The sequence below is a fragment of the Populus trichocarpa genome, chromosome 2 (assembly GCF_000002775.5).
Source record: "Populus trichocarpa isolate Nisqually-1 chromosome 2, P.trichocarpa_v4.1, whole genome shotgun sequence".
NCBI lineage: Eukaryota > Viridiplantae > Streptophyta > Magnoliopsida > Malpighiales > Salicaceae > Populus > Populus trichocarpa.
In genome coordinates this window covers 5,561,363-5,589,259 of record NC_037286.2, presented here as the reverse complement: position 1 = coordinate 5,589,259, position 27,897 = coordinate 5,561,363, and the positions used below count along the sequence as shown (strand labels likewise).

The 27,897-nt window shown below is 34.3% G+C and overlaps 2 protein-coding genes across 3 annotated transcripts in view; one reads left to right on the top strand and one right to left on the bottom strand.

The window, feature by feature from the left end:
* The window catches only part of LOC7466449 (amino acid permease 3), a 37,582-nt gene extending 21,995 nt beyond the window's left edge, over window positions 1-15,587 (top strand). The window contains exons 1-6 of one of the 2 annotated variants that reach the window (XM_006386292.3): window positions 12,096-12,286; window positions 13,460-13,580; window positions 13,698-13,931; window positions 14,021-14,114; window positions 14,207-14,561; window positions 14,646-15,587. In XM_006386292.3, coding sequence (XP_006386354.1) covers window positions 12,281-12,286; window positions 13,460-13,580; window positions 13,698-13,931; window positions 14,021-14,114; window positions 14,207-14,561; window positions 14,646-15,299 — 1,464 coding nt within the window. In that variant the 5' untranslated portion in view covers window positions 12,096-12,280 and the 3' untranslated portion in view covers window positions 15,300-15,587. Of the gene's footprint in view, window positions 1-12,095; window positions 12,287-13,241; window positions 13,581-13,697; window positions 13,932-14,020; window positions 14,115-14,206; window positions 14,562-14,645 lie in introns of those variants that run through there. The other variant, XM_052450544.1, reaches the window with a different exon arrangement.
* A 6,074-nt stretch (window positions 15,588-21,661) lies between these two features.
* LOC7466447 (auxilin-related protein 2) lies at window positions 21,662-26,952 on the bottom strand. Its single transcript, XM_002300932.4, has 9 exons — window positions 25,870-26,952; window positions 25,113-25,324; window positions 24,846-25,036; window positions 24,629-24,764; window positions 24,431-24,528; window positions 23,787-23,852; window positions 23,325-23,414; window positions 22,321-22,497; window positions 21,662-22,145 (listed from the first exon to the last, which is right to left on the bottom strand). Exons 1-9 carry the CDS (start codon window positions 26,457-26,459, stop codon window positions 22,107-22,109), a joined length of 1,599 nt encoding a protein of 532 aa, XP_002300968.2. The 5' UTR covers window positions 26,460-26,952; the 3' UTR covers window positions 21,662-22,106.
* Between the last annotated feature and the right edge of the window lie 945 nt (window positions 26,953-27,897).

Sequence of the window (27,897 nt, the reverse complement as noted above, 5' to 3'; positions counted from 1 at the left end):
GAAGATGAAAGATCAGAGATTGATTAGAACAATATGTACCTTCGGAGAAAACTAGGGTTTGGCCACTGAGTTGTTGCAGGCTTCCAGCACCTTGGTAGCATGAGTGAGACAGCGAGACGATATCCTGATGTCTAATTTTATACTGACTAGGGTTTTGTTTAGTTTAATTGAGGGAGAAAGAGAGTTAATTGGGGTAGTATTTATATTTCACGTAAAATCGACCATAAAATCATGTTTTTACTAATTTTACATTATTTTAGTTGAATTTTTTTTACATGATTTTCCACAATAACTATATGTTGACTTGTAAAATCATACAATTTTATAAGTCAACTTGTGATTTTGACAATCTTGTTTGGGATCTTTGTGAATCTTACTCTCAAAAGTGAAAAGCCAAAAATCTCCAAATATGGAGCTTTTTGGCTTTTTGGATGACATCTTGTTTAATAATGTGTTTTATTATATATAAAACTATGTAATAAATATTGAATAATGAAATAAAAAAAATCAAATTTAAAAAGGACCCGAAACAAAAAATAGAAACAAAAAGAAAATGGATCAAATTTGATGTAAAAACAAAATGACAAGACACCTTTTAATTTTGGATAGATCAACGTAAAGTTCAAGGAGAGGAGAGACAAAATAAGAAGGAGAAAAAAGAAAGGCCTTCGAAGTAGGGGTGAGCAAAAAAACCGGAAATATCGAGAAAACCGGAAAAAAAATTTAATGAAAAAACCGAACCGTGAAAAAAAATCGATTAAACTGATTAGAATTTTGAAAAAACTGACCGGTTCGGTTTGGTTTTGGTTTTATAAGCCTAAAACCAAAAAAACCAAATCGAGTCAAACCGGGAAAAAACCAAGCCAAACCGGTTTTCCCCCCAAAATAACCGAACCGAAATCGGTCGGTTTGAACCGTTTTCGGTTCAGTTTTGTTTTTTTAACCGGTTTTGGTTACCTTTTTTTATAAAAACCGAACTGAACCAAACCGAAAATGATCACCCATACTTCGAAGTCTCACTGCAGCTCCTCCGTCGTCATGCACTATCTCACCAGAAAGCCCTTGTCGCATTGCTTCTAACACCACCAATGATGGTGATTTGCAGCCACGGTAGGAAGCCTCATATGCCCCTAGAATGAGACAACCTCTTTTACACTATAGCGTAAGGGTTGCAAGAGCCAACCAACTTCTCCCTTCCTGTTTACTTTAACCCACCACATTTTTTTTATCTTTAATTTAGGTCTCTTAACATTTAATTATTTTACATTAATAAAATCTTATTTTATTTTGCCAAACAGAGCATTAACCGAATGTAGAAAATTTTCCCTTGATGTTGCGTGAACCTCATATCAAGGAAACAAAAAAAAAACTATTAAGTCAAATCTCAAATAAAAACAATGTGAAATGATCAAATTAAAAAAGAAGAAGATGAGTGACAAAAAAAAACATGAGCTTTTCCCTTGACTATGCAAATTAATTTCTAATGTTAGCGAAAAAAGGGACTGAACATTTGTTTAAGCTTTAAATTCAGTTTCTAAAGCTCTAATTATTTTCAAACAATGAAATTGAATTTTACTTTGCTAAATTAAGCATTAATCAAGTGACAAGATATTTTCTCGACATCATGAGATCCTTATATGTAGACATAAAAAATAAATTATCAATCTTTATTCAAAATCAACGCAATGTTAAAAAATAAGGATCAAAATTAAAAAAGAAAAAGCAAAACACTATGTGAATCCAAAGTGTTTTGCCTCATAAGTTGCAATACATTATTGATGGCTCCTAGTTTTTTTTTCTTAATATATAATATCGATATAAATATGCTTTGAACTATATATTTAATCAAATATTTCTATGTTCTCCAATGTTTCAAAAGTCTTACCACTATAAAATCTTCTGTCACGTCAATCACAACTTAACTTTAAGCTAAACACAAATTAACCAAGTCTTAATGCACTTGAGTTTAATTACTCTTTCAGCGTAAATATACTAAGTGCACATATAGTGCTTGGCCTATTTGGGTCCTCTTACAGTCTTGCTATCTTGATCTTCAAAAAGTTCCCTATAATTAACCAGGGAGGCTACACTATTTCACAGGCTCAATACCTTCTAACTCAATTAGGATCTGCTTTGCAAGCTACTGACAACATTATTTGAAAATAAGTGTTGGGATTACTTCATAATTAATGAATAAACATAAGAACATTGAAAACGAGCCATTTACTATAAAATCTAATTAAATATTTGAGATGAAACTTAAATTCAATAATCAAATCTTACGAGAGCATGATCTTTTGTGAGAAGCTTAGTATTCTTTGTAGCACAACAAATCCACCATGAAAGTATCAAATCTAGTTATGTGGAGGAAAGATTTGGGATTATCAGAAACAAATATATTAACAAAAGAAGAACAAGCTGCCCCCCATGACACCAGCTCTTGATTTTAATAGAAGAGAACACTGTAAATGAATGAAAGAAAAAGCAGGAGAAACCCTACCTCCTCAGGCGACACAATGGATGGAATCCGAGTTTACTAATCAAGATTAATGTAGATCAATGTGATTATGATTACAACATGGGAAATTAAGGTAACAACGTGATGGCAAAAAAATAAAAATTCGCCAACTTGAGAGGATGATAAGCTCTGTACCAACCGATGGCTATCAAGTGTTGCGATTTATTAGATATTTTTTAATCGGTGTCACTGCTGTCATCTCAATCTTGTAGGTGCAAAGGAGTATATATGGCCGCTCTAACCTTTTTGGAAGGTAAGGATACAACTTGTTGGGATTCTAATTAGAGAGGGAAAGATTTGAAATTCATTGATATCTTCCCTTACCAATCCAATCCTTTCGCACCTTCCCACTTCCAAAGTTAGCACTATTATAAAGCTAGATGAGTCGGTGTACGATGTCTAAATTGCTCAAAATCCTCATTATTAAGCTTATAAAGTGAAGCTAAAAGAAACCGAACTTTTCCACTTTGGAGATATGTTATTGATAATCATTAACAAAACTCTAAAACTTGGATCCCCTTGTATACTCTTCTGTTCATAATTTTTTTTTTATTTCACCTTTCCAAGACCAAGACCAAGTCTAAGGTTATTTTAATTTATATTTTTAAGGAATGATAAAATTAAAAGAAAGAAGATCGAAGTAAGAAAAACAGGTAAAATAGATGGTAGTTTTAAAGTTTGCATAGAAAAATTCACTTTTATACTTCTACTTTTACAATGATACATTCTCAATTCCTAAGAATTTTTGAAATTCAGTTTTTGTACAAATATTCATTTCTTTTATTTTATCATTTCTCGTTAGAGAGAGGAGAGAGAAAGGTCACCGGGTTTTGATAGTAGAGAGAAAAAGTTACCGTTGACAATGATTTTGACAAAAAAAAAATTGATCTTGATATCTACGAGTTTCACTCGAGAGAGAAGTTTAGCTTCTATGCTATTTTTCCTTGAAATTAATGGTCTGAAAAAGTAGATCTAACATTAGTTTTTTTGGGTTGTGGTAGTTTTTTTTTTTTTTTTTGGTTTTTTTAAGGCACTAAGAGGTTTATGTGGATCTCTAAAATTTTTTGGAGGTGTTTATTTTTTTTTATCAAACTATGGGTGAAAAATTAGTTTTTGGTGTTGAAAAAACCTCAGCACTGATTTTCCAATGACTTGAGAGCCACTGAAAATTAAAGATGCATGCAACACGTCGTATACATCGCTTATAAAAATAATTCGTCGGGTAAACAATGCATCGTTCGATCCATGCATCGTTTGCCCAGTCAAGCAAAAAAATAATAATTAATGGGCTAGAGCACGGCCTGTCCTTGCTTTGGGCCCAAGAATTAGTCCATTAGATCAAGAGTCATGGGCTCCTTCTTAAAGGACTTTCTTAAAAAAAAAAATCAAAATGAAAGAATTAATTTATTTTTTAAAAAGGCTATTTTGGTTCTAGAAGAGGAAAATCTTATTGGGTTTTAAAAAAATTCCTTTGCTTTTTTTTTTTTCCCTCTCAATATTTTATTATAAACAAATTATTGAAGACAAATTAGGAATTGAAATCTTAACAATCCATTTCACATCTCGGGATTGAATGGAATTCGAGAAAGAAGAAATATGTCCATTGCTCTCAATCACAATAGGCAGGCCTATGTTTCCTCCATAATATCTTTCAGAGTACAAAAGGGCATCAAGTCACCTATCGCTATAGCATGTCTTATCCCTTTGCTCCATGTTTCCTCCACTTCAATTCTTATTTTGCGTACTTATCGTCCTGGACATATAGTTGATTTTTCACTGTCCTTGGATTTTCGTTCTGCCAATAATCTATTTCAACTACTTTGGATGGGTAATGCGCTATAGGCTCAGGACCTCAAAGTGGTGATGTGCCTTATTGCTAATTTGCTATATCCCTTTCCAAACTGTGAAAAGCCAGTTGCCGAAGCATCCTTCAGTGTTCACGCATGCCCTGCTGTATCTTGTCATGTACTGTGGAGTGTGGACTTGTAGTTGGAATTCATGGACGTCCATTTTCCTCTCTTACGCCAACCAGAAGAAAAACAATAGATATAGATATATAGATATTAATGGATGCTAATCTTTTCCTTTAAAACAAGACAATGTATCTTCAGGAAAAAAAAAAAGAAAAAAAAAGGAAAGGAAGCTCCAGAGGAGACAAATTTAGGTGTCCATTTTATCTTTGCACCGTGGAACCACAAGCTAACAAATACTGACCCGGAAAAGAAACGACGAGAGAAACATGGTGGCCATGCTTCATAATCCCATTAATTACCTGATCAGATTGGATTAGAATAGATAGGTCTCCTCCTCCACTCCCACTCTCCACTTCTCCAACCAGCAGGCTCGAGTCGCCGCGGCAACAAGTGAGTCAACCCCGTGTCTCCCCCTCCCTCGCCAACCCCTGGCGCACCACACACGAGTTTGTCATTGTTAAAAATATTATTGTCAAAAAGACATTCAGTCTCGAATTCTCTTTTTGCCGAGCGTTCCAACCTGGAAGTCGGTAGTGTGTAATAAAACGCGCGACTATGCAATCAACAAGTTGAAAATAGATAAAACAAAAGGAACAAGTTGCATTTTCCTCATTAATTTCTTGCATTAATATCACTGTCAATGAGCGATTGCTGAGATGCGGAAAAAATTGAGCAATCATAATTGAAGGCTGTAGTTGACTGGCGTATCGCATCCTTCCCTTATAGTCTTTAAACATGGGACCCTCGGCCCCAAAACCCGTGCCAGAAGTTGACTCCCTCTTTACCATTCAATGAGGACCGATTACAAGGGACAGTTCTTACTATCCTTCTACAGACCATGGTTAAACTACTATAGAGTTTATCAAAAATAAAATATATAAAAAATGTTATCCTCGTTTTAATGCTAGCTTTTTTCACCGTCTAATTCTTGGTAGTGAAAACATTCAGCTCCGGACTGCTGAGATAATTTAATGCAAGCTCTTTTTTTTTCTTGAGAAAATCGAAGACTTGCGTGTTATCATGACGTTACTTTATTACCGAGTTAAGAGGTGTATTTATTAGATGTCTGTCATATTTATCACAAGACTTGCTAAAAAACAAATAACAATTTCATCATAAAGGATGGATTTTTTGTTTTCAGGTGAGGCGATACATATTCCGATCAGTCATAATGCATTTATTAGACAATTGTTGCGGCATACAGCATGAAGTACACACATGTTTCTTCAAGTACGTAGTGCAGGCAATCCTAAATTCCTATTTGGTTGCAATTTTCCGCATAAATTATCTCCCCCGTGACACCTAAAGGCATCTACTCTCCAATGTATTTCTCCAACTTGAAGGATTCTCATTCCATGTTTGTCCTTGTTTTCTCACCAAACATGTTAAAAAGCTATTCCCGAGCAGCTATAATTGATTCCAAGATAGTTTTTATACTATTCAATGTGATTTCTGGTGGCTTAATGACCGTCTAAATTAGGTCTGCACTTGTTTATGTTTTTGTTCTTAAAAAAAAAATGTTGGTTCATGTTAAATGTTGACTGTGTGCGAGCTGCCTGTCCCTCGTCGATGGTTTACCAATTTAATATGGCCCTCGGTCGTCAAGAATCCCTGATTGATTAGCTTCTCTAAGAAAACACAAGACTTGTTAATTAAAAACTCAATATGTATTGCATTTATGTCAATCGATCAGATCCCAAGATAAACAGCAGAACTTTTGACAAAATAGCACACGGCGAGTTGGTAACACTTCATTTTCAAATTTTTCTGCCGGTGTTGATTTTTCAATGAACCTAATGGATCCCACCTGAGCTATGCAACAAACCCTCGATGTCTGTTGCTCTTTCTGTGGTCTGAAAATTATTAGATGGTCTGCTGTCTTTGCTGTAGCATGAGAGTAGAACCTACCATAATTAATAGCTATCCAGAATCTCAGCACTTAGTTTTTTTTTTAACAGAAAAACCGTACAAGTTGCAGCTGCGAGATGCCTATTATTTGATTGGAACGTCTACTGTTCTTTTGATCGATGGTTAACTATACTGTAAAATGGACTACTCTTTCCTCTCCAACCCCTCCTGGCTCCTGAGTTCTTAATAAAACATCGAAGACTTTCTGAACGTTTGAACTATACATATTCGCCAAATTGTTTCTTCCAATTTTTGTTTACTTCCTAACGGGTTGCATAATCAAGCACGAGGCAGATATTAATTATTGCTCGTTAGACTGAGAGTTCTTTAATTCATTCATTGCCTGCCGTCCTAATTAACTAAGGTAGCCATGTTTTAGTGTAACTTATAAATTAGGAGCCCTAGACCCGACTATTAAATTATGTAGCATGACTCAATCTGGTGCAGGAAGAGTCAATGTGTGATGTAAGCTTTGCACTTTTTGCCTTCCAAAGGTCAACAAATCGAAACACGAGAGCTCGAAAGGTCAACACAATCAGATTCCCAGATGAATGAAATTTGCAGGGTACACGGCACATTGGGCCCTTATGCGGTAAGTACCTATCACCTCAGTCTTGGTCAAAGCAAGGAGCGATTTCTTCAACTCTCATCCGTGTGCTTGTGCCTCTGGTAAGCTAAAAATCGAAGTATTATGATTGTGGTGGGGAGTCGACATTTATCCATTAATTATCAAAACGCAGGTCCATTTAAGTCATCCTTGATGGAGATTTTATTCATCAGATTCTCTGCTTATAGACCCGCAGTTATTAACTCAACAGAGCTTATATTTCACATGTTTTTCTATAAAAACTGATTATACGAAAATTATTTTTAGCGGATTTTTTTTCTTGAAATTCATTTTAAAAAAGAGAGCTGGAATGCTACACTGTCGTTATAGATTATAACCAATCAACAGAGTCTTTACAACAAGATATTTCAACTCGAATATACAGATTGGCCCATGGCATCGCGTTTTTGTCCTCGCTACTTGCACTGAAAGCTAGTTCACGTATTTTTGTGGGCACATGGGCTTGGCCATTTATCAACAGCCATGTCAGTGGAGGGACGAAAAGAAGTGGATATAGACGTTCGTCTATTATCTATATCTCATAAGAATATTAATATTATGACAGCGAAGTTATCCAAAGAACAATTTATACTAGCCATCAAACTTATTTCATTATCTGATTTAGAAATAAGAATCTGATTTAGAGGTGGGATGGGCATGGATTTTGAATAATTATATGATTGCTTTCACGTTGCTTTCTTAAAAGCAACCTTCAATAAAGTTTTACATCTTTTTTAGTTAGAATTCGATGAACTAATGGTAGAAATACGTGCAGTTAAAGAGCTTGCATGTGATACAACGGTTAGTAAAGTAGTAAATAGTTCCTCGATACAATCAATTTCAGACAAAACAATACTACTTTTTTTCGTTTGATTTAATTTTTGAGAAAATTATTGAAAGATCAACTGTTGTCCATCTAATAAATGCTCAGATGTGCAACTTGCAAAGCCAAATACAATGTGGGGAAGAGTGCTTCTGCCTTTATCGGGATACATACGTCTATATCCCTAAAGGTTTGCTTGAGACTTTTCTTGATGTTATTTATGAACCCAGTAAAGCAAGATGAATTTTTTAATGCGAGAATCTTGACACAGTGGGAGGGAGGAAATAAACAAGGGTGGGTATTTCTTCCAAGAAGTAACGGCATATGTGGGTAATCGGCAGAGTAATTAGTCACCTAACACCTATAAAAACAATTCCTTTAGTTTAGAAAATGTTTTATATAATTGATGAGAGATACACAGGTCATCTTCAATATTCTGGAAAAAATCTCCATGGTTCACCAGTCTGGAATTCTTCTCTCTTTTTTCTTTGAAAAAGATAGGCTTATAACACTCTTCCGATTCCCAACAAAAGACACCGATCAAACCATTCCCTCAAATACCTTCTTTTCCCGCGATAAGTAATATTCTCATCCAAAGAATTCCATTCGTGGGTGCTTCAGAGGCGCATTCAAGGGAATCGGGACAGGTACGGGCAACTATATAATATTTGCTTTTGGAGAAGGAGAGTGAGCAGGGCCACTCTCTACCTTCCAAGATGAATAAATTGTAGTCAAACAATTCAGCTGTGCTGGAAGGTCTTTTGGCTGATGTGAGGTTGGTTTGACACTTGTTTTGTTCCTCTCTTAGCCCATACCTAACCAAATTTTAATATACCAGTCACTTTGCTGGCAAAAAAATAAAGAAAAACTTAATATATATTTTTTATTTAAAAATATATTAAAATAATATTTTTTATTTTTAATATAAATACATCAAAACAATCTAAAATTATTAAAAAATTAAATATTTTTAAAAATACAATTTCAGTAACATTCCAACCACCACCTTAAAATACCTTTAATATATATATATATATATATATATATATATATAGAGAGAGAGAGAGAGAGGGGGGGGGGGGGGGTATATATGCTGCAATTATTGTTAAAGGATACGAGAAACTTCATTTTCATTTCACATTTATTTCTTCCCTGATGGTATCATTGTATGCTATAGCACCGGACTAGCAATCCATCCTTAATCAAGTCTCCATCACGATAAATTGGACTTATTTGTTGAGACGTCAACTTGCTCCTTCGCTGTAGATTGTGGCGTCTCAAAGATCAACGACAGAGGGCTGGCTTCATCATGGCTAAGAGGACGAGCCTCTGCTTCAAATTTCAAATTTCTCCGAAAAAAAAGATTAGTAATTAAGGACAACCAAAATAGCTGACACTTTTGTTGTCTTCGCATACGAATGTGTCTGAGAGGAAGGATGTGGCATGCGGTCACCAATGATCTCATGCTTAATTGGAGTTGGAGTTAATTATAATTTGCCCGATCCTAATACAAAAATATTTTTGAGACGTGATATGACACCAATAAGAGTTTCATCGACTAAGCCAAAATATTATTTTCATGATAAATTATAAAATAATATTAAATTTTTGGTCGAGCCCAATCAGGCTTGCATGATTTTTATAGAATGTACACGTATCATCTCTATAAATATCTAGGATATTTACATTAAATATCTTATAATTTATATATTTATAAATTATTTATCTTAATAAAATGTATATAATCATATCTTTCTAAAAACAAGGTTTAAGATGCATTTAAATACAGAGAATACCTATTATTCTCCAAATTTAATTTTAACAGCTTATGAAAAACGCCCTCCTTGGAATTTTTTTCCAGTGTAGCTAGTTTTATGCGGTGCAGCTGCATATACATGTTGATGGACTTGAATTTGTCATCTTCAGTCCCTAGCTAATCATCTTTTTCTCTGATTCTCAGCACATAATACTGCAGTGGTCAAAGCTTCAAGTTCATGTTATTATTGTGGGTTTCACCTGTTTGATCACTACAAAGACGTCTAGGTAGAAAGAGTTGCTTTGATTGATGCATGTCACACCAAAATCAAATATGTTAACACACATAGCTTTTGGAATTAAAATATCAAAGGATATAAAGCTTTATTGAAAATGCGGGAAAATAATTTTTTAAAATAATTTTTATTTAAAAACATATAAAATTATTTTTTATTTTATAATATTTTTTTATTTTTAATATGATAAATCAAAACAATTAAAAAATATCAAAACATATTAAATTTTTTTAAAAAAAATCAAGAATTTTAAAAAATACAAAACCACCAGCTGTCATAAAAAAAATATATATATATATTAGTTAACTCTAAAATAGAAAGAGGTATAACTCAACTGATTAGACCCTGAATTTGCTTCTTAAATGTTACTAGTTCAAGTGCCATAAATTATAGGGTCATTGAAGACTTACATTTACATTATTATTAATTTCAAAACTTTAAGAAATTAATTGATATACAAGTAAAATAGCTTGGATATCTTAATTAAAAAAAAAAAAAAAGAGAATATGTATTAGTTGGACTTTAGTGAAAGGTGGGATACTTGCACTCTAAAAGGTTGATAATGTTTTTCATTATGAAAACCTCAATGGGAGGGGGGAAATGTTCAACGTGTGTGCTTGTGGTTTTGCCACGTGTAGGGACCAAACAAATCGTATCTCTTAAGATGGTTGATAATTGCTTTATTTATTTATCTCTCGGTGGGGCAATAATTAGGTCGGTCGTTAAATTGTTAAAAATGTTGCTTCTGTTTTTTTTAAATTAATAGGTTTTTCATTATGATAATTGCTTTTCCTTTTACTTTTACTTTTACTTTTTCTCTACTTCAAATTATTTTTTTATTTTTATAATTTTAAATTATTTTAATATACTGATATTGAAAATAAATTTTAAAAAATAAAAAAATATTATTTTTTTAAAGTGAAAAAAACTTTAAAAAATAATAATTATTATTATAATAATAAAGGACTCTATATTCCTCCAAGAGGAAAAAAACTATGATGCCTCCAAGGAAATTTAAATAAATCTTATTTATTTAAATTCCCATTGAAATAAGGGTGAAACTAATTGTTCTTGAATATATCATTGTGTTCCCAGAGAGATAAAAGACTTTTCAAATTGGATTCAATTAATTAAATAAAAGAAAAGGACTAGCTAGCAGTCGGTGGTCGCAGATTATATGAATTCGTGCATGTTTGTTTTTGTTTTTAGTAATGAGATCGCCGTTAAAAAAAAAAAACAACAGTAAAAATATGAATTTATTGCTTTTGTTTTCATGTTTTGTGTATTACGGGACATGAATATTCCTACCAATGGAGGAACGACGACTAGTCGTTCAGCTCTTCCATTACAAGCACGAGAGGATAGATGACACATAGCATTTTTGGCTTCTAGCATGAGCTGGATAACTCTACCTTTTCCTTTCCTTCTTCTAGTTAGTTATACGATACAAACAGAACAGGATGTATATATATTACTCCCTTCTGTAAAAGGAACAGCACGTTGTGTGGGAGAAGAATTATTCAATACAGGTAGAAAACTTCGATCTTCATCTCTTCCATGAGTAGATTGTTTTTCTTTTCAAGGTTTCGATAATTCTTACACTGTGAAGAATTGTAATTCACAAAAGACATAAAAACAAAAACAGAAGTAAGAACAGCACAGACGTAGTAAATAACGACCGAAGCCCTGCTCTGGACTTTTGGCAATGGCAACCCAACACAATGGAGCAGCGTATAGCATCTTTCCACCAGCAGGGGGCGGAGGGAGGGTGTTCCAAGAACAACAAAATCACATGAAAACCCAAATTTATTTATAAAAAGAATTAAATCAAACGCTTATTGAATTCAAAAGCCGGGAACTAGATACTGATTTATAAACCTATCATGATTTCTGCTTATAATCATGAAATCTCAAAGGAGGCCATACACCATGTCTGGATTATTTTAAGGGAGTGACAATAAAAGAAACATTTGACTGAGAGTATATCTCCTGATCACCGCTTAATTATATGCTCTTTTCAATGTGATAATGGAAGTAAATGATGAAAGAGAGAATTAAGAACCCTATATATTCCCAAACAACAATCGTGGTCGAGAAGCATTACACGCGAGAATCTCCATTCAGAGGTGGCCTTTTAAAGAGACATGTTTATCATAAACAAATATCATTTCTTAATCATGAAGCTTTATTTGCATGCTACTATATAAGCCATGGAGGGTTGATGCAAGAGAAAGCATAGCAACTGATCATCAGGAATCCCTTCCTATATCTCCCTCGTAAATCCTTCTTCCCGCATGTGCTTCCTCTTACTGTGAGCACTTGCAGCACATATATATCCAGCTGATATAGAAAAGCTTTCGGAGGCAGCTGAGAGTGCCAGAAATTGACAGAAGGGAGGATATGACGGTAAGAGCAACTCGAATTAATCTTTATGCATGATGATCGTCTTTCATGTCGTGTTTCATTTATCATCCCAGGTGCGGCTTGTTTTTTTTTTTTATGACTGCTGACAGTGGCCTAGCACATTCTGTGTGATGCCCTTCGCGAATTTGGACAAAAATTAAGCTGCTGTTATTTAATTTAATCTTATTATATGTCAATATTTTGTGCAAGAATTTCTTTCAAACATTATTTGTTTCAACTACATTAAGATCCTCACATAGTCACCCCATATAAATTAAGTAGATATTATATATAATTTGCAACCAAAGCCATGCCCGGTGCTGGCAGGCAATGGTGATAGTGGCTAAAGTAAGGAATCTCTCTTTTAAACTCAAAGTGGCACAGTAACTCTTTTGATTGCAGTTTTACAAAAAAAAAAAAAAGTTTCCGCAAGGGGACAAGAAACACCCTTGTAAAATAACACAAGAGACAAAAACGTAATTCCTTCATTCATGCGTTAAAATAATCTAATATCACACTCAAATCCCAAGCGGTTCAAGAATATTTTCAATATTTTCATTGCCCAGCCCAACTGCTTTAACTGTCTTTATCTAACTACAGTGAATGTATGGAGCTTGATTGAAATCCAGAAGGCAAAAATAAAATAAAATTTACAAGTAGTCCAAGATAAAGAATTAAAAGCTTGAATTTGGTTTTTGAGTCAAAGTATTGGGATAAGGAGACTTCGAAACCACGTGCCTCTGCAATATTTATGTTTTCTTTTTTTTCCTGGGCTGCCTCGTGCATCTTATAAATACCCACCATTCCATGCCTTCCATTGTATCCCTGAAATTTACTCGCTCTTTTCTCTAGCTAATAAGAGCAGTTCCTCTGTCTGATACATAGCACACTCTCTGTCTCTCCCTCTCGAGGCACCTATAAAAACTAGGCGCTAAGCCTAATTGGGTTTTCTTGGGAGGTGTGTGATTGTGTCTCTGTGTCGGTCTGAGATTAATTCCATACTTGAAACCGGACTTGGATCGATCAAGGAGGGAGCCCCGTCACTTTCTTTCGACACTTCTTTCTTCTTGCTTTGATGTTACTGTATTCAGTGCACAGACTCTCGTATAGTTCAAGTCATTAGAGATTCTTTTATAGCATAACTCACACAATTATTGGTATCTTTTGTCAACAAAGATGGGTGAGAACACATCCGCAAAGAACCAACTCCCTCACCAGGTTTTCAGCGTCTCAATTGACACCAATCCACAGAGTGGCTCCAAGTGGTTTGATGATGATGGCCGCCCCAAACGAACTGGTAACTTTACTCTTCTTTATTTAATATTCTGGACAACTCTGAAAGAAGAAGAAAAAATATTAGCCATATGGTCGTGTTTTTTATCCTGAGTCTTTCTTTTGTTGTTTCTTTAAACAGGAAATGTGTGGACTGCAAGTGCTCACATCATAACAGCTGTTATTGGGTCTGGAGTTCTCTCCTTGGCTTGGGCTATTGGTCAGCTTGGATGGATTGCTGGACCAGCTGTGATGCTTTTGTTCTCGCTTGTCACTTACTATACTTCTATTCTGCTCTCTGCCTGCTACCGCTCTGGTGATCCTGTCAATGGCAAGAGGAACTACACCTACATGGACGCTGTTCGGGCCAACCTTGGTAAATTTACTAAAAACGTGTATTATTAATTATACTGGTTAATTTTAAACGTTCTAATTGTTTTACGTGGTAATTTTTAATTTTCACAGGTGGAGGAAAGGTCAAAATATGTGGATTTGTGCAGTATGTGAACCTTTTTGGTGTTGCAATTGGCTACACAATTGCATCTTCTATAAGCATGATGTAAGTTTCAGTTCAACCAAGAATTTGTAACTAACTTTGCTTTCTTCTTCTTGTTATTGTTGGTCTCACTGGTTCTTGTCTTTTGACTACAGGGCAATAAAGAGGTCTAATTGCTTCCACCAGAGTGGTGGACAAGATCCATGCCACATGAATGCCTATCCATATATGATAGCTTTTGGCATAGCTGAGATTCTTTTGTCTCAGATTCCTGGATTTGATCAGCTACACTGGCTCTCTCTTGTCGCTGCAGTCATGTCCTTCACTTATTCATCAATTGGTCTAGGACTCGGCATTGGTAAAGTTGTAGAAAATAAAAGAGTCATGGGAAGTCTCACTGGAATAAGCATTGGCACTGTGACACAGACCCAAAAGATATGGAGGAGCTTTCAAGCACTTGGTGACATCGCTTTTGCCTATTCTTACTCCATGATCCTCATTGAAATTCAGGTATATGAGCTAAATATATTTTCTCTCATTTGTTTTATGCTTTGCCAATTAAACTGACTAATTGTTCGGTCCATTTCATGACAGGACACAGTCAAAGCCCCACCTACAGAAGCCAAGACGATGAAGAAAGCAACTCTAATAAGTGTTGCAGTCACAACCCTTTTCTACATGTTCTGTGGTTGCTTTGGATATGCTGCTTTTGGAGACCTATCCCCTGGCAACCTCCTCACTGGATTTGGCTTTTACAATCCATATTGGCTACTTGACATTGCCAATGCTGCCATTGTAATCCACCTTGTAGGTGCATACCAAGTTTACTGCCAACCCCTCTTTGCCTTTGTTGAAAAAGAAGCAGCCCGAAGATTCCCAGATAGTGACTTCGTTACCAAAGATATCAAAATCTCAATCCCTGGTCTCGGTCCATACAATCTCAACCTCTTCAGAATGATTTGGAGGACACTCTTTGTGGTTACAACCACTGTGATTTCAATGCTCCTTCCCTTCTTTAACGACATAGTTGGCCTCCTTGGGGCTTTGGGATTTTGGCCATTGACCGTTTACTTCCCTGTTGAGATGTATATTTCACAGAAGAAGATACCAAAATGGAGCACAAGATGGCTTTGCCTCCAAATCCTAAGTGTTGCTTGCCTGATTATTACCATAGCTGCTGCTGCTGGTTCTATTGCTGGAGTTCTTGATGATGTCAAGACTATCAAGCCCTTCCAGACCAGTTATTAGATTATCTGAATTTCATCATTATCACCATTAATGAACACATATCACAAGAAAGACAAGCAACCAACCGAGTCATCTAGGATTTTAGTCCCTTTTCATGTTCATATAATTCCCGAGGTGATCATGTTAATTGATCGTCTTATTTCAATGTAATTTTCTTGTTTATCTGAACAGTATAAAAAAAGGGGGGGCCCATGCATGTAATGTAAGTGTACTGTAAACATGTGTCCCTGATTATCTATCCTCCCAGCACTGTAACTTTTCAATGCCAACTGAAAGAATTTCTGCGAAGGGTTCCCCCTCTCACTTACTAGTTAATTCAACTCCCCTATGATATGCAGTGCTCACTTACTAGTTCATTCAATTCCCCTATGATATGGAGTGCTCACTTACTAGTTAATCAATTTCTTTTTCTTTGTTTCATCAATTAATACCTAGTATTTGCCTGTTAGTCTACTGGTTTCAACGGTTGAACCTAAATTCAACCCTAGATTTGAATACTTGTTCCAGCTGTTCAAATCAGCATATGGCATCTCAAGATGGGAAATGGTATTTTTATTTTTACTCGTCATTTTTCCTGCTTGAATAGAAAAGCATATATGGGCATCTTAATTTTACACCACTGAAAGTGCATACAGTGACAAAAAGGAGAAAAATTAAATAATCTTGACAATCCAGTTCATGCTGTGGAACCAAGGCTGATCATATTCAATCTGACAGAAAGTTGTACATATACAAGTCATGAGAGCACGGTCAAGTGATTTTATGGTGGATAGATCGATCAACTTCGACAGCATTAAGTACAAGCTCTGTGATCTTTTTTATGGGGGAACAATACCAGATATGGTTCTTTGTTTGAACTATAGCAACAGTGAAAAAGTTCAACTTTTTGGCCCAAATTCCTTGGCTAATAAAGGCTAACCCTTTCTTCCATATAAAATAAAATATATATAAAAAAAGGAATGTTGGTAGAGAACCCTGTATAGACACAAAGGTCATGGTGGAGAGGGAAAGCAATGGCAACATGTCGAATTAACTTGGTCTTTCCTTTCATGAAAGCAATGGTTTCCTAAAATCGCACTGTGAGACATGTAGACTCCGAAAAAGTCCAAAAAAGTGCATGCGATAGTGGGATTGAAACAGGTGAAAAGAAAAGGCAATGGGAATTTAGATTTTTCTGTATTGTTCTGTATAATTTCAATATCATCTTTGCTTGTTTTATTTTTATCGTTCCTTAAATCAAGAAAATATTTTACTCTCCTAGCTAGCAAGCTTTTGAAGATTTTTCTCGCTCATAGAATAGCATGTGAGAACCATTTTGACTACAATGTTATATTTATTATTGTCACCTTTCCCAGGAAATGAAATTATGCTATAGAGGGTAACGAACCGTGAAATCTCTGGTATTTTAGAGTCATATCCTTATCAAACGGGATCTTCAGAGGTCAAATTTACAAAGTTACAAACTTTAGACTTCAATGACGATGCATGTTACAGTGTTCTTCCTGTAACATTTAAAATCACTAAAGGTGGTGGGCAAGGCGGCCGCAGCCGCCGGATTGTCCCTCCTGAGTGGTAGGGCCTAATCTTCCGCCGGCGAAGATTATTCTCACTGAACTTTTCTCAAGGTCTAATTTGATGTGCTCTTAGTGGGTTGGTGTTGTGAATCTTACCATGTCCTGTCATTTTGCCCTTCCTGCTTCGTTAATATACAACATAAAAAGGCAGTCCTTTCTTTTCCTCTTTCATGGTAATCACTGTCTGATACTGGAGAGAATTGGAGAAGATTCTCCGAGGAATGAGGAGAATTCAAGTTCTTTCTCTAAGCTTTGGTGGGAGTTGAAATTGGAAAGTGTAATAATTAATTGCAAAATGAGATGATCTAGTGGAGCCATATTATCATCAAGTTAATTCAATTTATTTTTGTTTATTCTTGAAGTCAATGAGTGCAGTGTAATTAAGCAAGAGGTAAATGGAGTATTCAGTTGAATTTATTGATGATTCAATGAATCTACATAAGACCAAAACGCATAAAGTGACGGTTGTGGTGTGACCAAGTGGTGAAGCAATTAGCGATACTCAAGGAGCATCGCATGTTGTCTGTTTTGGGCTTGCCAATCCCAGCCAAGGATGAAGTTTCGGGTCCAAGAAACAATGATGAACTGTCAAGCCTTGAATTTTCTTCTATGGGCTATGTCGGAGAAACCTGTGGATATCTTGAATGTCAAAATGCAAATTCGCCACTTGTACATTGCGGTTGATTTTTTTATAATCAATAACGCCGGAAGGAAAGGTCATGGAGTAGGTTTGGATGATTCGTGATTTACTTTAGGGACGGTAATGGGCATTCACGGTTCCCTTTCTTTTTATATATATATATATATATCAAATTTATTACCTATCAAGTATTTATTGAATTTTAGATATTTATTATCTAACTATTATTTATTATTTAACAAAGAATAAGATATTTATATGTATTACATTATAAGATTCTAAATGTATATTTTGGGTTAGGTTTAGATCAGGTTTGACAGTATTCATACTCTCCCTATTATTCATCAACTAAAATAATTATTAAAAAAAAATCCATCTAATATCTTTTAGATTCGGATTAAATTTACTTCGAATCTTTCTTATACCTTTCTTACGAAATAGAAAGAAAGGCTTTCTTTTAGGATTATACTGAATAGGCTTAGAGTCTGTTTGAGATTGTGATTGTTGTTACTGTTCAAAGTGTTTTTCACTTAAAAATGCATCAAAATAATAATTTTTAATTTTTAAAAATCATTTTTTATATCAACACATTAAAACAATCTAAATATATACAAAAAAAATTAACAAAAAAATAAAAATTTAAAGAAACATAATTTGCACCGTGTTCACAAATATACTTGGGACTGTTTGGAAACGCTGTCTAACCCACGTTTCTAAAAAATTCAAATTTGTTTTTTGCTAAAATTTAATTTTTTATATTTTCGAATCGTTTTAATGCGTTAATCTTAAAAATAATTTTAAAAAATAAAAAAATTATTTTAATATATTTATAAATAAAAAATATTTTAAACTACAACCGCAATCATAACCCTAAACAAAATGCATAATCCTTTAGGTTTGAACACAGGTAATAGTTGTGGTCTCCTAACGGCCATAGGACCATGTCCACCGAAGGCCTTCACTTGTAGCGAGCATGGAGCCGATGATTTGATGTGGTTTCTACTCATCAAGTCGGCCCAATAATCCATAGTTGAATCAAACTATGGGATCTAAAATCCATCAAGCATGGCCCATGGTATAAAAAAACATATTTACTCGCAGGCCCTTAATCCTATTGGCAAGCAGCGCCTCTAATCTGGTGGAAGTGGTGGAAATTGGAATGGACTAATCTGCCTCCTCCACCTTCCCTGTAAAATCCATGCGTGATCATTTTTCAACGATTGTTTGATGATGTTCATCTTCAAATTTAATTCGGATGTTCAATGCTTATTACATTAATATGATTTTACAAAATTGACGTGAAAAGAAGAAAATGTTTGATGTGAAATCTTATCAAAAGCAACTATATAAAAAATTTAAATATTTAATAAGATGAGGTTTTTAGTGGACAACCTGTAGTGATTAGATATTGTTTTACGACGAAATAAAAGAGATTAAGATAGTTGGAATTGATATAATTGTGTATAAGATATATTGATTAGTAGTAGATAACACAAAATAAAATAAATTTTTTTTTTCATGAAACTTATCATCTTTGAAACAATAATTAGAAAGAGCATTGAATTTTTATTTTTAATAATTTAAAATGGCAACTTCTTCACCTATAAAAACGTTAAAAAATTAATTTATAATCATCCAAAGAAAATTACTCATAAATAAGAACATAATATTATTAAATTATTTATCTAAATATTTATAGTAATGAAATAAGTAATTAACTAATCACATGTCAAATAATTAAAATATCTTAGCAAGGATGTTGGTCAGCAAAAAAAAAAAACTTTGATAGTTCTACAGTAGTGACCTTTTAAGACCAGACATCCCTAGACTTTATAGTTTTGGTGTGGGCATGTGGTGTTTTTTTAATGACCTAATTTTCTTATATATTTTATAATAGTATTGACTTTAAATAAATTTATTCAAATGATATTTAAATAAATTTTAATATTTAATAATTATATGAACCTAACATGCTTAATTTTATATTAGAAATTATTGATTTATAATTTTCTTATTTAAACTTGCTTTTAAGATTATTATAAGTTTAAATTTATAAAACAATACTTCTATTTTTTATTTAATAAATCAAACTACTATAAAAAAAGAATTTTTTTAACAAAAAATGAATTAAATGGATAAGAAAAGATAATTTCAATTAAAAAAATACATTTTTCTTCTAAATTTAAATCATTGTCTTTCTTATGAATATCCATTGAAATTACAACATAATAAAATAAAGAAAAAAAATGAAAAATTACCCACTTCACTAGATCAAATATTTACCTGTGTATTTATTTATTTATTGCTTATTACAATGAAGATGAATTTCTTGTTTTAGTTTTTAGTTAGCATCAAGAACTCTTTTAACGATTTATAAATTGATATATTTTTCAATTGATTTATAAAACTCAAATTATTTTTTCAATTCTGAATTAAAATTTTTCTTAATACTAAAAAATATATCCTTAACATTAGAGTCTTCTTCTCTTGTGTTGAAAATTAGCTTGGAATTCTACCAGCAATGTAACGTGGGGTGCTCCGAGTAGTTAAAACATAAATAAATTGAAAACAAATTTATTTTTTGATATTATATCCTTAGGTTATGATAATTCAAAACCCATATCCATACACAATAAGAGAGCAAATGGAAAAATTAAATGTGTTTACAGGTTATTTTTGAAATAAATAAATAAATAAATAATGGGTTTGAGTTTCGTGTCCCTCGTTTTTTTGAAGGGATTGAAATTTGTTGAAAAATTATCTTGGAGATAGAAACAAAAATTTTATTCGTCTCCATAAATTCTTGTCTCAGCTGTTTCCATCTCCTCAAATGTTATCTTTAAGGATTTTATTCAACTAGGAAACTATGGAACATTCTTGGATGAATGACCAGCTAAAACCGTAAATATTCAAACAATCACTAGGAACCTTCTATATAAACAAATGTGATCATCACCAGTTATTGATCGATTATGGCAATCTCACAGCAATTTTGATCCCACCTCATAAGCAAGGCAAGCTTCAGCTGTTGCCCATTTGACCATATCTTCTGCATACATATTGCTGTAGGTAAGAGGATCATACCTTGTGATCTTCCTATGCCTGACAAAGTCCAGTCCCAACACCTCCTTTGTCAGCTTCTCCCAATTGTACCTGCTGAAATCTTTCATGGAAAAGCTTCCTTGGCCGCTTCTCGCAACTCGACTCTCCTAGTCGTAATCAGCAAACCCTCATTCTCCTCTTCAAGTTTCTTCACTACTCCTTCAATACCAACGCCAGCAACAATGGTCCGTTTATCGTATAGGAAGACATTTGAGAACGGGTCCCTTGTAGGCATGAAAACCATAAAGAAGGCAGCGACTTCCCACACAGTTGTAAAATCTTACAAGCGATAAATAAAGCATCGGGGATATGAAGTGATGCATAAGGCCACATTATGATTTTGATTTCGAATCTAGTGCCACAACGAAAGAAATACATTTAATATGATTGGAAAAATACATGAAATTGCAAGAAAAACTGTGTATAGATGCTACCTTCTTGCTTATAGTATCTGCAGCTGGCAAAGCCGATGCTGCGACAAGCATTGAGACCAGCAGCAACGCCCTGCCTATTGTGCTTGCCGTATATTTTTTTAACCTCCTGAACCCACTTCTTGACTTCGAGATCATCTGAACTTTGCATGGTAGCTAAGAAATATTTGTTTCCAATATTAACATCAACATCGTTTTCATACGTTTTGGCAGTGATCTTCATGGCTAAGTTCTTGATCTCTGACTTTGAAAGGGTTAGATACATATATTTAAACGCCTTATTTGAAACCATGTAGGTGTAGGATTACGCATCCACCTAGAATTCAAGCCTGGAATGAAACAAGGATTAGAAGTTTTTACCATTCTTCCGAAAATCTGGTGATTTCAATTTGGTCCAGCAATTATAAATTCTTTTGTAACTTCAATTTTATCCCTAATTTTATTTGTGTTGGTACAGTCAAAAGAACACGTCATCGTTACCAAATGATTTAGCGGCCACTTGTCCGATGCTAATTGGTAATCATTTTGTATTATTACACACTCACTTATGCTCAAAAAACAAATAAAACCATACCAAAAAGATGTTGAATATCAGCGAAAGCTGAAAAAATCAGATTTTTGAAACTCAAGAATCATTAATTTATTGCGCCTGCAAAATGCACAGCAAAACAACCACCTCTCTGATTGTTCAATGGATTAAATTCACGGGCTCATGGAATATCATTATTACAATAAAGAATAAAAAATTGCCAGAGAATCTCAACATCAATGCAATTGGCAAATGGTTGCTGAACTTTTCCTGCAGAAGGGTTCTATAAATTTTGTAAAACCTGATGTTTCTAGAAGAAGCGTTAATTTACACCATCATACACAACAGCAGTGATCTTGAACGAGCATCTCTCAGCTATGAGCCTCAGGATTCATGCTGCAACGGAGGTATTGTACCTAAAAAGTGTAGAACGGCACAGCAGGGCACACGCATCATTTACCTCGAAATGGAAGTCCAATAACTGCCAAATGGTATGGCCCAAATATTCAGAGGATGAGTCATCAAAGGCATTTAAGAGAGTTCCTCCTTGCTGAACTTGTTCCAAGCTTCCTGTTTAATGGGAGAAAAAAATTGGAAAAAAAGAACACAAAATTGAAAAAACTTGAAGTTGGATGTGGCAAAGTATATGTAACTTTTAAACCACGGTTGAAAAATAAATAAGAAAAGAATCCTACATCCAATAATGAAGATACCTAATATCAACACTTGGAAATTCATACTGTACCTTGAGGGTATCAAAAACCTTCTCAGCAATAAATTTTTGTTGGATAGTAGCACCTTTCTGTTGCACCTTATCAGGATGGACGCATAAGGTTGCCTTTCTATAGACTTTTTTCACTGAGGTAGAGGTGATCAAATCTGTCAGTGAAACTGGTTCCCAGTCACAATCAGGCCAAAGCACCTGCTCATCATTCCGCATATAAAGAAAAATATGTTGGTAATTACTCATGCTTAATTATACTAAGCAGAAAAGGAATTCTTGAACATTCAATAATAGCTTCAAGACATGGGAATGGCACTTCATTTTCCTTCGAACTACAACCCGACACTTCAAGCAGCCTCTTAAACAGAGAGCACAGCAAACACACAAGTTGTAGAATCCAATGATGCTGCCAGTCGCCCTTCTAAGTGCGAATTTTTTTCCTTGTATAGCACATGAGTGATCGATAGTATGGTGGGTCGTGAAAAGGCATGGACTTTACACTATTAGAACAGTGCCTATAAAGCTACCACAAAAACAGATATGCAAAGGGCTTGGTTTTGGGGGGCACCATCATCAGATTAAAACTCAACTCTAATAACTCTGTTAACTTCACCATCATAATTCATAGATACCCAGGCATAAGATTATTGAACACAATATATCAACATATTGATGATAGTATTCATTCTCAGCAGAAACGGCAGTTGTGATCAGCAATCCAGAAGCTCTCTTCAATGGTTGGTTCCAAATTCTCCTTAAGATGTAAGAACACAGTTTGGTAGGAACATAACTGTGTAATGGTCTATATTTAAATTCTAAAAACTCTTCAATTTGGAAGACTAACAGCAATTCAGAAATAAAAAGCAACAAATCTGGAAAAAAAAATGACATAGATGTGATACTTTCTTGCATACTGAAATGCAAAAAGATACTTCAAAAGGCAAATCTGAAAGAAAAAAAAAATAGATATGATCTTGCATACTAAAATGTGAAAAGATACTTTAAAAAGGCCGTTCAAAACTCACGTATTGCAATGATGATAGCAGTGCACGCAAATTGCCTTCTTTGCCTGCTGCCCAGTGCTTTATTTGAACATCCATTTTGTCAGCTATCCTCTGCAAATTAAGATCAGATATCACCACATATTACTCAAAGTTAAGAGGTTATATTGCAAGGAAAAAAATAAAATATTAGAAGATATAACAAGTGTGAGCAACAAGCCATCCACCCCATCAATCCAACCCCGCAAAGAGACAGCAAGAAAGTAACTGATAGACACACTTATTTATATATAAACCATATGCTGCTTCACATCAACATATAGACTCAGTTCCTTTCAACTCATCTTTGACCCCAAAAGTAGCTCCGCAAGCATTCATGCATCACATATATGGTACAAAAAAAAAAAACCAATAATCTGTAGAGTCAGCACACAAAAATCCAACTAAATCCATTGCAAGTCTAGGGCACAACTGAAAATTACTTACACGTCTCTCCTCTTGCTCATGCAAAGTTTGACGGTCACGCTGGTTCATATCAGCAACTGCTTGTTCCTGTAGATACAACAATCCAGATTTGTAAAATCATCTCTTATGATGACAAATACAAATTCAATCTGCAGAGTCACACCTATTCAATTTCACTCAGTCAACTAGGAACATCAGCTATGTGCTTTAGATGATAAAGGAAAGAGCTGCAGCTATGACTCAATAGCCAGCAATCATTATTACTCAATGCTGGCAGGATGAAGTAACTCTTGAAGTACATGATGTACGAGATGAAGTAACTCAGAGTGTGAGATACTGGCAAGAACCAGAGATGGACAAATCACTTCTTTCAACTGCTACTCAAGGAGTTTTGTACAAAAAGGTTATCAATTAATGATTATTGGAATAGAATTCATCAGGCAGAAGAGCTGATAGATAAATACTATCAGGTCAGATTTTACAACTTTGTAATCCTTTTCTGTTCTTGTTTCATACATTAGCTAATTTCTTTTCACCTTCTATATAAACAAGCATGCAGCATATTAATATAATCCAAGAGAAAAGAATAAATTCATCCAGTCAATAGCATAATCCTAATCACATTTGATAAACGAGTGAAAAAAATGGTTTGAAGTAAGACACACCATTCGATCCCGGGTCCTCTGGTGACGATCCCATCTGGCTCTCCTTCTTTCTTCACTTTCCCCATCAACTTCCTCAAATTCTCCAGATAACATGGCATCTTTGGCAGAGTAAAAGCCATCAATATTAGATAAAACAACAATGCACCAAAAGATAATTTCTACTGCTACCAATGAAAGCCAATTTCAACAATAAATTACCTCCAAAAATTGAAGAAAGGTCACCAATTACATTTTTTGCAGAAGTCTTCCTTATGCCAGGTGAGGAAGTAGAAGATTTTTTAGTGGGGAATTCAGGCTTTCCTTTTGCATTTATCTTTGCATCAAATAGAGGGTCCTAACAAGGGCATCTGGAGTCAAATAAAAACAAGCTGCTGGTGTTACAGAAACCATTTACTCTTGTATCAGTGGTTCTTACCGGAACTTCATGCCTTGACTTTGGCACACTGCTGGAACGAGAACCCCTGCCGAAAAATAACTCTAGATCATCTGCACTTTCCTTTACTTCCCTAGCATGACGACCATTAGATCCACTATGAGCATTAGTTTGCATCCTAACCATAGCAAAGTCCTCCAGTTCATCTATGGCAAAAACATCCGAACTCTTTCCTGCATCATGGAGCATCATAACACTATTAAGATTATGAGAAGAACAAATGACTTAAGGAGGCAGAACAATCCTTACCTGTCTTCAAAACTTGCCCTGGTTTTGGAGGGGGTCTCAATGGCAGGGAACGATTTGACAAAACAGTAGATTCTGCTCTTCCAGAATGATTAAACTTACCAAATTCCTCCAGTGGGTCTGTGGACAATTTTGTTTTGGTTGAAGTTTGTTCAAGTACTACAAAAGGGTCTTCTGTTGAGGTGAATGCTGGTGTGGTTGTTCTTATATTTTCTCTGCAAAAAAAAAATGGTGACCAGAACAAAGCATCAGAATTGCACGTCCATGGCCATGCCCCATTACATCATACAGAAAATGGGGTCAAACTGAATAGGTCCAAAACAGATTTGTAAATCACTCAATTAGGAGAAATATGCTGTCTCAATTAGGAGAAACACTTTGAGCTATCATCCTGTCTCAAGTTTTAGGCCATCAAACTACCATCTCATCATTTTCTTGTTATGTGTGGCAGGTAAACAAAATAGGCGCATCAAAGGTACATTGAACTGCACATAGAGAAAAGCACGAGATGGGAGCTGAACATTGTGGATAATACCCACATAAGGTACAAGTACAATGAGCTTAAATCCTCCATCTATTTCAATAATCATACATAAAACACGATATTTATCACAGTAAGCAAATAATTTCCTAGATAAACAAACCAAGAGCAGTAAATAAATAAAGCATTGGCATTTAGTTAAAAATAAATAAATAAAGAACAATTAAGCAAGTAATCAACGAAACCATCAAATTTCCTGGGGGAAAAAAAAACACATACTCTTTACTTGATGATTTGCTGGAACCAAATCCGGGTATCAAATCATCATAACCAACAGATCCATTCCGGCTCGGAGGCTTCAATTTTGTGCCAAAACCCCCCAACAAGTCATCAACCGGTGCTCTTTGCTTGGCGGCCTTTGAGGAAGAAGAGGTAAACGCCCCAAAAATATCATCATTATCATTATTATTAACTGTTGAACTAGAAACATTTAACCCACCAAATATATCATCATAAAAAGACGATTTCGCATTCGAATTTTTAGTACTTGAAAACACAGAATCATAATCGAAACCAAACCCTGTGCTAGTTTGTTTTGAATTCTTTTGAAAACCGCCAAAAATGTCAAAATCATCACCAAAATTCTGGGATTTCGAATTGCTACGGAGAGTTTCGTGATCATCCATGAAAGACCCATTAAAGGAATGGGAATTATAGGTTGATTTAGAAGAATATGGGGAGGTTTTCGGGTTTGACGAAGCGAAATTTGGTATTTGGGTATTATTGGATCCTCTCGATGCCGCCATTGGTGCTGATTTCCCTTGCGGTTTTAACCCAAAACGTTCTGTCAATACACCAAACTCGTCCATTTTCTTAAAAAAAAAAAACAAAACAAAAATGAGCTGCAAATAAGAAGGATTCTTTCTAATCAATTCTGAGAAATGAGTTTTTTGATCCGCAAAAATAATATAAAAAACTGATAAAATTGGAGTGGACTTGAAGCAAAAGAAAGGGCGATCTTGGAAACGGTAGAATTTGGTTTTATTTGCCTTTTTTTCAAAGAAAAGAAAAGAACTAAAGAGTGAATCCAGGTATTAGATGTAGACAAAATGGCGGGAGTTGGATGATAAGGAAAAATAGAAAGGACAGAATTTTCTGGGATTTGTAAGAGAAATTTTAGATTTCAGGGGACTTTCTGTATCTCTCTCTAACATTTCTATGTCTCTGTTTATATGTCTGTTTGTTTGTGCTTGTGAAATAAGACCAGGCCAGGCTAGGCGGTGCGTGGAAATGTGGAAGCAAGTCTCCTACGACTACGAGTGGTGGGTCATGTTACGTACATCTGGATCTACTCTACATTACATCTCGAACCTCCTCCTTATTTTTTACTCGTATTTCCTTCCTTTTCTTTTTCCTCCTCCTCCTCCTCCTCTAAGCAAATCATGCATGATTTTCTCTACCAGCTCGCCGCTATCATATCATATTCTAGTTATTTAAACCGCGAGTTTCGCTTCGAGCTATATTAAAAAAAAAATTAATTTGCAGATTTTTTTTAATGTGTTTTTTTGTGTAAAAGAATTATAATTATAAGTAATAAATTGGTAATTATATGTATAAATAACTGAAAAAATAATTAATGATGACTAAAAATAAAATTAAAAAATAAATAGAAATCAACATATTTGATTGTGTAATATGAGATATTAATAAGATTATGTTTACTAATTTTTTTATTAAAATTATTTTTTATTTAATTAAATAATAATAAAAATAGATATGAATACAATAAAAATAAAAAAAATATCATGCAATGTTGCGCATATTAAAAATATTATCTAAAAATAAATTTTAAATATGTAAAACATAAAAAATATTATAAATGAATCACAATAACTTCTTTAAAAATTAAATATATATAAAATAATTTTTTTAAAAAAAATCTATTCAAAAAAGACTAAATAAGAAAAATTAAAAATCACTTAAATAATTATTTTAAAAAATGCATATTGAAAATCATTACCGTTTTGATGACTCGGCAAAGGCAAAAATCATATGCTCTGCTGCACCGACAATCTGAAAAGGGTAGCCCGACTTTTAGCTTAATTTGTCCCTCATTTTTTTTTATCAAGTTCCCAATCTATATAAATAATTCTAATTTATCCTTGTATTTTAGTTTATTCTGAAATCTTCCATTCCAGTCGATATCCTCATATAAAATGGATGAAAATCTCCTCACTCGAGAAACTTACCATTTATTAAAATACAGCCTCGTTTATTAAATAAAATAAATTTGAACAAAAAAAATTA